The sequence below is a fragment of the Gordionus sp. m RMFG-2023 genome, chromosome 1 (genome assembly GCF_954871325.1).
Source record: "Gordionus sp. m RMFG-2023 chromosome 1, tfGorSpeb1-WG-v2, whole genome shotgun sequence".
NCBI lineage: Eukaryota > Metazoa > Nematomorpha > Gordioida > Chordodea > Parachordodidae > Gordionus > Gordionus sp. m RMFG-2023.
The window spans coordinates 90,233,409-90,246,716 of NC_088775.1; the positions used below are offsets into that span (position 1 = coordinate 90,233,409).

At 28.2% G+C, this 13,308-nt stretch overlaps 1 protein-coding gene across 1 annotated transcript; it reads left to right on the plus strand.

Annotated features, from left to right (window-relative positions):
- The first annotated feature begins 6,842 nt into the window (after positions 1-6,842).
- Positions 6,843-9,007, plus strand: LOC135922406 (uncharacterized). Its single transcript, XM_065456787.1, has 2 exons — positions 6,843-8,082; positions 8,172-9,007. Exons 1-2 carry the CDS (start codon positions 6,843-6,845, stop codon positions 9,005-9,007), a joined length of 2,076 nt encoding a protein of 691 aa, XP_065312859.1.
- Positions 9,008-13,308: the final 4,301 nt, after the last annotated feature.

Genomic DNA, 13,308 nt, shown 5'->3' on the forward strand with positions numbered 1-13,308 from the left:
TAAAAACTGTTAGAAAAAATTTTAACGAGCAGATGTCTATTTTGTAATTTATTATTTCAATTTTTTTTTAAAAATTAAATAAATATTAAAATAAATTTTTAGTGCACCTTATCCATAGTTTTTTTTGTGGGATTTTTCTAAAGAGCACATTAAATTTAGAGATTAATTTTTTTTTGAATTCAGCTTTAAGATCAAAAGATTGATAATTTCTTTTATAATCCAATATATTTTTTATAGTTATACCAATGACATATAATAATACCTAGACTGACTATGCATATGCATTAGAAAGCGTCGTTGAATACGAATCAGCTGGACCCGCCATTTTGGTAACCCATATAGCAATTATTCTCATATTAAAAAAACTATAATTAAATTGGTAACTTGCTCCCTTATTATTTCGATGATCAGGCAATTCTTTATAAAGTTTGAGTCAAGACATAGGAATAAATTGGCCTTCTCGTTTTAAAATATTTAATAATGATACGGGTAATCAAAATGGCGTCGCCAGCTGTTTTTCATTTGATGTACACTTTTAATGAATGCGTCGTCAGTCTAGGTATTATTATATGTCATTGAGTTAGTTATACAGAAATCAAAAAATAAAATTTTTTTTTGATATCAAATTTATTATTATTTTAGCGAAAAATAATTATTAAGGTGAGGATTTAAGGATTATTTAAATTGCGATATACATTTATAATGGCTAAATTAATAAAATTACAATTAAATGCCGCCGAAACAAGATGTTGCTACCAACTAAATCATTCACGAAAATAAATAAGACAAACGCATCGCTAATTTTGCTTCAAAATTTTTAGTAAAACGATACGACATATTTTCTAGATGACCAGTCCATCTCTGCCTAGTTCCCGTAAGTGCATGACATTATATTGCCTTTGGCCTACGCTTGTTATATTTTATAAGGTTATATTCAAAACGCTATTTGAATATTATGTTTGTCTTTACAATATTATAATTTTCCTACATTTAATATTACAATTATTAGAAGGTCAATTGAAATTGAATAATTATAGAAGTTAATTGTAATAATTATAAAATAGTATATATATATATATAGAGAGAGAGAAATTCAAGATCCAAAAACTATGAATCTCCAATAAAATTTTATTGGGCTAAAAATTATATTTAATTGTAGAAAGAATTTTTGTAACAATTTTGAATGTCATATGTTTGTAGTTTTTTTGGGGGGTCCGATTAAGATTTTAGCTAAAATGATATTATGTAAGCGGTCAAGATTTGACAAATAGATGCCCAAGCATTTCTGTCAGTCATGAGCAAAATATGCTTGCTTAATGTTATTTTGGTTATAATCATAATCCGACTCGAATTGGCCTCTCATATTTGCTTATTATGAGTTTTAAGGTTAAAATTCCCGGAGTTAGATATTTTAGTTTAGCCTTAGTTCAAAAAACTGATACAAACGGAAAATGTAAAATAAAGGTTAAAGGCTTATATAAAATATCTCATTATATATTATTAAGTTAAACTTAAATATATATAAAAGAATTTGTAAAATCTAACCTTGATATCTTCCTTATATTTTAATTCCCATCATTTAAGTTCAAAAATATAGAGAGGGTCATTAAAATAAAATGTCTTAATTTTATATAATATACATATATATTTTAATGATTAATATAATATATTGTATATAAATCCTTTTTTTTTATTATTAAATAAGCTAATTAAAATAATGAAATAAAGAAAATAAGATATAAAATTTAATAAAATTATGATTTAAGGTCTTGTTTCTCGTTAAAATCAAATGATGTTACTTTGTTTTTATATGCGAAAAAAAGAGGTCATAAATATATAATGAGTGATAATAATTTAAAAAAGGCATGATAATTGGTTCATTCCCTTATTATTATTATGAGTAATAAAAAAAAATTCAAGGGACATTAAACATATATATTTAACACCTGGCTTCAGTGACTAATATAATCCTAAAATAGAGATAGAAATCTGATTCGATTCAAATCTCTATATGGCTTCATTCTGATATAAATATTATTTTACTCGCCGTTATCCACTCTCCTGGATCTTGGCCTAATCTAAACCCCATATGTGATACCAACTTCTAGTATTTTGCTTGGGTCGTTCAGTCACAAACATTAAGGGAAAAAAATATGGGATGATTCCTCTGAAACTCACTTTGCAATAGATTCCCAACATTCGAATGCGAACCTCTTAACGAATAGCCCAACATTAACCGGATCTACTTTCTCTCCGTTTGGCCTGATAGAAACTTTTTATTTACCATTCATCTGATTGTTGCCAGCTCATCAATTCTATTTCGTATCATGAAGTTTTATACGACTAAATTTAGTATTCTCCCCTTTTTAGTGTAAAATTTATGTTAGATTTGTTAGGAACCATTATGTCTGTTAGCTTACAACTCTGCCAACTTCTATTAGCAGAAGTAATCAATCTTTAATATCTTATTGCAAAAATTTTTTTTTTCTGTGACAGGAAAACATCCCTGTGATTGTAACAGTTGAAAATTCCAATTATATTTTACCTATTTTTTTTCATGTTTTTTATGTTTATAAAAACATGTTTATTTCGTTTTTTTTCGGATTTTTTTTTAAAAACCTTATCTCCACATATATTTAGTAATATTTATTAGTTTTATAAAAATTAAATAACCTAAATTTAATAGCCTAATCATTGTATATGACATCTTAATAAAATTAAAATTTTAATTGTCACTTAATATTAAAAATAAACTTTTAAAGCTCCTAATTTTTTTTTAATATGTATTATTTTTATATTTTTTATTAATTATTAATTAAGGTCTAAATAAATCGTTAAATAATTATGTTAATTTGCTAAGAAAATTATTTTTTATATTAATTATTAATTTATAATTTTTGATCTCAATTTTTTTTTTCTTATTTATAAAACCTTCACTTTAAAAACGCTTTAATTCGGAAGCGTTTATGCGCCGCGGTTATTCTTCGAATATTGTATGGTCCCATATTGGACGCTATTTTTTTTGCTTTAAAAAAACTTATAGTTTCCGTTTTATTTTGTCGCTCTTTATTTGTTAAAAATATTCGAACCAGGCGTTTTGTAGAAAAAACACCTCACGTCACATGTCACAGCGATGTCATATAATGGCCCTAACATAAAAAATTAGATTTAATACATAGGAGACACATATTTATCCCCATTTTTAATTTAATTTAAGAAGGGGGAATTAAAATAAACCTATACCTATGATCTAATTTTTAATTTTGTTCGCGAACATGATTGGTGTGCGTTTTAATAGCGTAAAATCTTCTCTTCTCTTCTCTTCTCTTCTCTTCTCTTCTCTTCTCTCTCTTCTCTTCTCTTCTCTTCTCTTCTCTCTCTTCTCTTCTCTTCTCTTCTCTTCTCTTCTTCTTCTCTTCTCTTCTCTTCTCTTCTCTTCTCTTCTTCTTCTTCTCTTCTCTTCTCTTCTTCTTCTCTTCTCTTCTTCTCTTCTCTTCTCTTCTCTTCTCTTCTCTCTTCTCTTCTCTTCTCTTCTCTTCTTCTTCTCTCTCTCTTCTTCTCTTCTCTTCTCTTCTCTTTTTTTAAAAATTATCTCTAGATATTTAACCTTAATAAAGGCCACCATCTTACCATATGTTTTTACACATCAGTCATCGAAAGAAAAAACCTGAAAATTTTTACGTTCCTTACAGGGATTGAACCTGGGACCTTTTGTTTCCAAGCATATATCACAACCAACTAGGCCACCCCGGTGACAACTAATAATATTCTCAAATAATTTTAAAAAAATTTTGGAAAATTTTTTTTTATATGGAGTTCAAGGTAGAGAAAGTGTGTATTTATGAGTTTCTAAATCTTTTTCGCAAAAAATATTCCCCCCCCCCCTTTCCCCTCACAAGGAATTTAATTCCCTAAACAGAAGTTTTTCGTTAATATATATGAACAATAATGTTGCGCCGATGTGCCAACTTGTCAATCAAAATATATTTTAAAAAAAACATCAATTACTTTACTTTTTATATTATTCGCGCCTCCCACCCAGTGACGCTAAACGCTACTTTTAAAAGTATCGGACGCTATCGCTATAGTTTTATAATACCATAAAAATTAGCGTGAGATTTTAAAATGGCGATATACAGAATTTCGAAAGCAACTAGTAATATTGAATTTTTTTTTACAAAATTATATATCCAATAAATCTAACTAAGCATTAACAATACTAATTAAATTAACAAAAATATTCTTTCTTTCTTTCTTTCTTTCTTTCTTTCTTTCTTTCTTTCTTTCTTTCTTTCTTTCTTTCTTTCTTTCTTTCTTTCTTTCTTTCTTTCTTTCTTTCTTTCTTTCTTTCTTTCTTTCTTTCTTTCTTTCTTTCTTTCTTTCTTTCTTTATTTCTTTCTTTCTCTAGCATTATTTTAATATTGTTTAGAAAAAAAAAACCATGTTACCCCACAAGATGTGAGAACCCTTGACGTAGGATTGCTAGCAGTATATGGGTTATCGGTTTAGACTTTGCCAATTTTTTTTGGCTCAGGCTAAAACAGTCAAAAATTTATCGCCCTTCAACGTTCCGTAAGATATTCCTACCCTACCCTTAATTACTATTCATTTATTAATATTAAACATATATATATTTATTTATATATCAGTCAATTCGGTTTATTTGACCTGGTCAAAAACGGGCAAATACTCTAAAATATTATTTGGTGGAATAAATTTATTTTATTTAATTAACTAATATGTATTTAAAGCTTGGGTATCAATCTTATTAGGTTACAATTTATGATTTAGTTATAATTTTATATTTTTCATATTTTAAAAATATTAGAATTTCAATTTTAAAATTTAGAAATAAAAGGAATTATTTCTCATTATATAATTTGATTTGGGATCTCAATTACATAAATAATATTAATTTTGATAAAACATGGTTTGAGAAAATTACTACTCTAATTCATATTACATCATGTTACAATTATCCACACAAAAAATGGGGATAAACCATTAGAATGTAGGAGTAAAAATACAAATAAGCAAGAAAAATTCTGGAATCAGCTGTTTTGAAGAAGTTGGATATTTGTCCGAAAGAAATCGCAAACCAAATTTAAATAAAAGGAAATAAAAATTAGCAACAACCAAAATGAAATTCAAAAATAAAAATTTATATGTAAAAAAATGAAATACAAATATATTAAAATGGAAATGCAAGAAATACAAATATAAAAAAATGGAAATGTAATATATATAAAAAGAAATGAAATACAAATATAATATAATGGAAATGTAATATATATAAAAGAAAAATGAAAAGTGAAATACAAATATAATAAAATGGAATGTAATAAAAAGAAATGAAATACAAATAAATAAAATGGAAAAGTAATATATATATAAAAAAAATGAAAAAAGAAAAAAAATGTAATTGAATGGAAATGTAATATATATAAAAGAGAAATGAAAAATGAAATACAAATATAATGAAATGTTAATATATATTTTAAAAAAAATGAAAAAAATATATATTAAAATGGAAATGTAATATATATATATATATAAAAAATTCAAATATAATAAATGGGAAATGTAATACATTTAAAAAAAAAATAAAATACAAATGTAATAGAATGGATAAAAAATGAAATAAAAATATATTAAAATGGAAATGTAATATATATATATTTAAAAAAATGAAATTCAAATATAATAAAATGGAAATGTAATTTATTTAAATAAAATAATGAAATACAAATAATATGAATACAAATAAAAAAATATTTTATTTTTAATTTAATCAAGCCTAGATATTTATTTTATTTTTATTTTTTTATATATAAAAAAAAATTTCGGTCCGACTCGGGATTTATATTTTCAGGGCCCAACCCGGCCCGGCCTAACCCGGCCCAACCCGGCCCGGCCCAATCCAACCCGGCCCGGAACATATTTTTTTTTAATATAATTTTTTAAATTTTTTTATCGATAATCATGGCGATTTAAAAATATTTGGTCTTAAAATATTTGATCTTAAAATATATGCCTCAGCCCGGCCCGGGTATTTTTAATAAAATATCTTCTACCCGGCCCCGTATTTATTCTTAGAAATTCGGGAATCGCAAATGGTACTTTCTAAACCCTGACCCCTTTTTTAATCATTTCGCTGAAAATAATATTTAGCATATTATTATTAAATTATTACCTTATAATTAGTTTATTTATTTATTTTTTTTAGAAATTTGGCTCATAAAAACTATGAATTCTTCCAAAAATTTTTTAAAACTTCAATTTCAATTTCAATTTTAATTTTTTTTATATTTATATTATTATTATTATGTATTATAAAAAATATATTATGCTGAGATAGGCTCAAAAAAATTTGAAAAATTACAAATGTTTAAAAAAAATAAATGAATGTAAACAAAAAATGAAATGAAATGAAATAGATATTACAGGAAGAAGGTGGGGCGAGGGGGGGTGGATTGGGGGGGGGGTTATAATAAATTTTGTAATTTTTAATATAAGCATACAAATACAAAGCTCGATTTACTAATAAATTAATAATTACCCACCCCAAAAAACGCGTTATAAAGAAGCCAATTAGTTCTTATAATATTAATCATTTTATGACCCATTCGTTTTTTTCATTTTATGATCAGCCAAAAATGTCTAACTTTATATCCAAAAAAATATGGATAATTTTAATCATGACAATATTCAGCTTTCCTTTTAATTACCTTTATTATTATTGCACTTCGTATCTGAAATATGAAAAACCTATCCCATTTTTTCGTATAAATAATGGCTCAAGGACGAATACGCCAAATATTTCAACTCACCAATATTCTGTGATGAAGGAATTTACCGATTACGATCTAGTTCTACCGAATTGCAAGATACTAAAATTAAATGTTTCTAAAAAGGATATCGATAATTCGGAAACTTATTCGCAAAATATGCGATTAGACTGCCTGGCAGACAAGACGTCTCCTTTGACTTATATTGACTCGAGTATGAAGCGAGAGGAAAATTCGAAAAGAAAAAACGCGTTACCACTTTTCAAAATAAAGGTTAATTCAACGGCCTTACGACTACATTATGGCGGTGATAATAATTTGGAGTATTGCAAATACGAAAGAATCTTGAGGGACATAAATTCGGGTAATCCGGATGACAGTATTACTTATACCAAACCTGTCAAGTTTAAATTCGATGTTACGGTACATATAAATTCTACTCATTTTCGAAAACGCGATGATGCCAATCAGAATTTCGACACATTCATACGGGTCAGATGTTTTAATAACAAGTCGGTAATTTATCGAAATGTGCACATAGTTGTCCGGGAATCGGTGTCAAATTACGTCATGTCCCAATCATCGAATAAATATGATAAATCAGCAACGCCCAAGTTTAATGTGTTGCTCGTGGGGATAGATTCGACATCGAATAAGAATTTCGAGAGAGGTTTGGTTAAAACATATAAATACTTGAGTGGTATAAGAGGAAAAAAACTTTTCGCTTACAAAGGCTACGTCAAGATAGGAGAAAATACGTATCCAAATTTGAACGCGCTGCTAACCGGAAAATATACATGGGAATTTCCTAATGATGAGCGAAGCTATCTTGATAATATCAGTTTGATATGGCACGAATACGAAAAACATGGTTATTCCAGCATTTACTTAGAGGACGAACCCTTTATGTCGACTTTTAATTATATCAAATACGGATTTTATAAATCGCCAACTCATTTTTATTTTAGACCATTTACGCTGGAACTGAGAGATACGATGAGCAAACTATCATCGGAAGATTATTGTTGTGTGTATGGTAAAAATGAGGTTGAAATGTTGTTGGATTATTCGAAGGAATTGATCAAGGAAATGGAACGATCAAACCAGCCCTATTTTAATCTTAATTTTTTAACTCGGTACACTCACCCACAACTACGGGGAATTGATGACGTGGATAACCTTTTAGTTGATTATTTTAAGGATCTGATAGAGAGCCATCACTTAAAGAATACTTTTATCTTCCTATTCGGCGATCACGGTTTAAGGTTTGGGTCATTTAGAAAGACATTGAATGGTTTATATGCTTTTCATATTATGTTAATTTACGATTTTAAAAATAGTGCTCGTTTTATTATTACCTTATTTATCCAATATCGTTAACAGGAATGTTGGAAGATCGCATGCCTTTCCTGCTAGCAATTCCTCCCGATAATTTCTTTACCAAATACAATCAAGATGAAACCATATTCGAAGCCAACACGCGTAGCCTATTAGCGCCCTTCGATTTCCATAAAACGTTGCTCGATTTGCTTGAGATATCAAACATTGAACAAGTTCCATTGGCCGTAACAGATGATCCCGGAGAATATTACACATTATACCCTAGTGATATAGGTAATACCAGGGGTATAAGTTTGCTACAACCCATACCAAAGGATCGTACATGTGAATCGGCTAATATACCTTATCGCTATTGTCCTTGCAATTGGATAAAGCTGAATCCTTCACAAATGCTCAAAAACGTTTCTTCGGATGAAGACCAACTTGCTATAGGTATATCTAAGCTCATTTTATACGGTGTCGATTTAGTGCTTAAGAAGATGAAAGATGACTTATCAAATTATAGTAGTATTTGTTTAATAGATGAATTGAATCAGCATTCTATAATGAATACAATTTTGGTAGCAAATGACAAAATTAATTTCCAGGATTTTCAAATGCTCTCAACGTTAAATGTAAACACCAATATTACTAAAACAGGGAATGCGAAAATCAGTAAAATTTTACTATCCAAAATATTCGGTTTGTTAAAAGGGTTCTTACTGGTATTCAAAGTACTTGCTAATGAAGCTGTATTTGAAACGACATTAGTTTTTGACAAGCAAAATGTATCTAGAATATTCGAAGACCCAGAGATATTGACGTTGGATTATTACGAGACCAATTCGGCTTGCATGCAAATTGAAGAATTCAAAAAATATTGTCGCTGTAGATCTTAAAGATGTTTCTTAATAAAATTATCATGGAATGGTGTTAGATTATATATAATTTAAGTATAATTCAAATTTTTAAAAAAAATGTGTTTAATTGGTTCGCGATTTTTAAAAAAAAATAAACTGATGTATCCCATCCAACTTAGTGCTCTTAAAAAAAAATTTCAAATTTAAATATTTTCTAAAAAGCCGAGTCAAGATTTTAGACAAACTCTATTACCTATCCCTCGCGATTTGGCTAAAACATTTCGGGAAAAATTTGACCCTCACGTGACAAAATCTATAAAATTGGAAGGTAATATTTGATTGGTTAAAACCGTTTTTACCAAATGGGCTCTATCTAGTTCTTTTAACAAACCCTAATTTTAACCGTATATAATAAAAGTATATGGCGGGGTTTTTTATCGCGTTACGCGGCTTTTATTTCCGCCATGTTTTATTCCTTAAAGTTTTTTTTTTTAAATTGAAAGGTTATTTTTTTTGTAGCCAGTCACTTATTAGAGGAAAGGTGTACACACGTGATATAAAACAAACATGGACCTTCATTTTTTTTTCCTAAACAAAAATTTTGATTTATAAAATTGTATTTATTTTTTTTTTTGTTATTAATTATGGATTCCGGAATTAGAAAAATAAATGGAATAAATTTTAAAAAAAGTGAATAAAATTTTTGAAAATTTTAGAAAACCCTAAATTTTTGGGTGTCAATCAAAATATCGCCTTCCGCGAGCTGGCGGGTAGGGTCGTTTAGTGGTTAAGCGTGAATGGGCGTAAATTTTTTTTATTGCCACCTCAAGCGGGACAGGCCGTGAATAAAAAACTGGGCCAGCGCCCACCACTAATATCTTAAGTTTTGTATTAGGATTAATTGCAGGAAGGAATACACCGGATATAAGGATTGATGATAGAGAAGTAGAAGAAAAAAAAATTAAGAATATGATAGGAAACGAAGATAGTACAAGACATTTAGACAATTACAGACCAATTATTTGCTTTAAAAAGGACACATGGCACGACAATGTGAGTTAACGAGGCAGCTTAAATGGCCATTTAGATACGAATTTTAGATGGTTTTTTTTTGACATGTTCCAAGTAGCGGTTTAGGAGGTCATTCACGAGAGAGATGTAATAAATGACTAGATGTGATTAGGGATAATGTTATAAATAATAAATTTAATAGTTTGTCTGATTTTCTTGATCATAATTTCGGTATATATGTAACAGGTATAGTTGATTCAAAATTTGTAAATAAATATGCGAATTATGAAAGGATCAGTGGTTAGAGAAATTGAAACAGAAGAAAATGTGTGTAGAATGGAATCTGAAAAGATGATAAAGAGAAGTAAATGCCCTAGAATTAAGATTAGAAATAGGTGAAAGTGAAACATGTTTTTATTTGATACAGGAGCCGACATTAGTTTAATGAGCGTAAAAGATTTAAATAAATGTTTTCCAGAAGAACATTTCACAGCAAGAAGAATAATAGCTAGACAATTAGATGGTAGTATTGTTATAGGATTTTAGGTTTTTATGTGATTGAATTGTTAGATATAAATAAGGAGATAACGATATGGATTACGACACTAAAGATAGAGCCTATCTTCGATTAGAATGAAATTAAGAATATAAGTCCTGATTATAATTGATGGTCTTTGTTTGAAAAACTCCTTGAGAAAAACAATGTAATTGGAAATAATAGTACAAAGAGAGAATTATGATAAGACTGAGTTACTAACTAGTTTAGGAGTTAAATTAGTTCTCGATAAATTGAGAAATCGAACACCAGAATTTTTGAATAGATATAGAAGAGGATAGTTTCAGTCGAAGTCAAATCTCAAGGAATTAAGAATAAAGTAGAACTTGATGTTATTGAGGATAATTTTATCCAGGGATCCAAACCGAACCTGAACCGAACCGTTAAACCGCTAAAAACCTGTATTTTTTATCGAACCTAAACCTCTTAAAAATTTCTAGACGAACCTGGACCGAACCGCTAAAATGCCTCTGAACCGGTTCTAGTCTCATAATTTTATGCTTATAAAATAATGTGTAAGTTATTACTAGTAGTATATTGCAAATATTTTAATTATATTCAAATTGTTTTAAAAATTATTATCAATCACATTTGATTGATAAACGTCAGTCATAATTTTTATAAATTTTAGTGTATTGCCATTTTGCAATATTTTTTAAATATTTTAAGCTTATAAATTATAATGAAAAAAATTAAATCAAATATATAAATTATTTACATATAGTATTATAAATGACACATCAAATCTGATATCATACTGGCAATGCCAGCTACCCAAGTTAGTGTGGAAGGATGTTTTTCAACAATTAAATTTATATTATCTCCTTATAGATGTAATTTGAGTGAGACGAATTTTGAAAATATATTAATTATGCAGCTTAATAAAAAAAACTTAAGTAATTGTTCATATTTAAATTAATCATTGATATATTTATTTGTTATATTTATAAATTAAATATTATTTTATAATGAGAAATTAAAAAATGATGGTTTTTATTTTAATTATAAAATAAAAAAATTTTCCTGATACATAATCCTAATGCAGTTTTGAATACAAATGTGTTCAAACCGAGTTTTTAGAGGTTCGAACCGAACCGATATTTTTATTTTTTGCGAACCGAACATGAACCTTAAACCATTATTTTTATCCGAACCTGAACCTGAACCGAACCGATATTCGTTTCGGTTTGGATCCCGATTTTATCAAGGTAATAAAGAATATTTGAATAGACACAAAGAGGTTTTTAAATGAGGAATTAGGTACACTAAAAGATTTTGAGGTAGATATACGATTAGTGGAAGATTACCGACCAAAGTTTTGTGTCATAAGAGGATTACCCCTTTTTTTGGATAGAGAAATAGATAAAGAACTAATGGCTATAAGAAGGTATAATAAGACCAATAGTTCATAGTGTATGGGCGACACCGTTAGGCCCCGTAAGAAAACCAGATAATAGCTTGAGATTATGCATAGATTATAGGATATATATAAAAAAAAAACCATGGGTTATTACAGTAAAATATCCTTTACCAAGAATGGAGCAATTATAAATTAGACAAAATAAATGTATATTTAAAATCATTAATAATCCTTTGAAAATCAAAAACTTTTCTGATCCCAATGGAAACGTGGGAGGGGGGGGGGGCAAGTTCTGGATCGAGACTATTCTTGTATTTTCTTTAATCCAACCAAACTCCAAACCTACTTTAGGCAAGAAAAAATCAACAGAAAATTTCCAAAATATTAGGAAAAATATCAGAAGATCCCATCTTTATCCCAATAATATCCACTATCTTAACCTCCCTTTGTTAAGATAGAATTTATCCTTCTTCGAGGATTTGAGATCTCACATCTGCAAGCATATTGGCGATCCGAGAGAAGACTTCTTCCTCTGACAGAGACTGGCTATAGCTATCCTTAAAGTGAATTATCAAAGTTTGAATGGACTCTCTTCTTTCCACAGACCTTCTCTAGAAATTCACATTTTTTTTTCTTAAATATTCTTATCATTTTACAACTTATATTTCACCTTTTATATTACTTAAATTTTGGAATTTATTTATTTATTTTATTGTGTTGACTTATATTATTAAATAATAAGGTATATATACAATACAATAAAATAACTTGAAACATCCAATAAAGTTTTTTTTAGGCCAAATAATTATTACACAAGCATATAGTTGGGGGTATTCATCCTTCATTTTGCGATTAAATTTTGCAAAATTTATGTAAACTTGAGTGTTTTGGCCAAATATTCGCGTTTAATACGCGCGTCAATATATAATAAAAGAAAGAAAGAAAGAAAGAAAGAAAGAAAGAAAGAAAGAAAGAAAGAAAGAAAGAAAGAAAGAAAGAAAGAAAGAAAGAAAGAAAGAAAGAAAGAAAGAAAGAAAGAAAGAAAGAAAGAAAGAAAGAAAGAAAGAAAGAAAGAAAGAAAGAAAGAAAGAAAGAAAGAAAGAAAGAAAGAAAGAAGGAAAGAAAGAAAGAAGGAAAGAAAGAAAGAAAGAATATATATATATAAGCTTTTCCTTTTTACAAAATATGCGCCATTTGATTGCCCATTAGAAGACAAAAGCGCGGGTAAAAAAAGGGGGGCGGACCTTTAAGAGAAGTATTATTTTTTTTTAAAAACATAACAATCGTGTTTATATTTAAAGGTATGGCGGGATATTTAGCGGGTGACGCCATAACTATTCGGTTAGAATTACCGGGCAAAGGATGACACAATTAAATTTTAAACCAGATTAAAGTTCTTAAATGTAATACTTT

Coding starts and splice junctions, on each gene's coding strand:
- LOC135922406 (XM_065456787.1), top strand. CDS start 6,843: ATGAAGGAATTTACCGATTACGATCTAGTTCTACCGAATTGCAAGATA. Junction 8,083..8,171: donor ATTTAGAAAGACATTGAATG/GTTTATATGCTT, acceptor TATCGTTAACAG/GAATGTTGGAAGATCGCATG.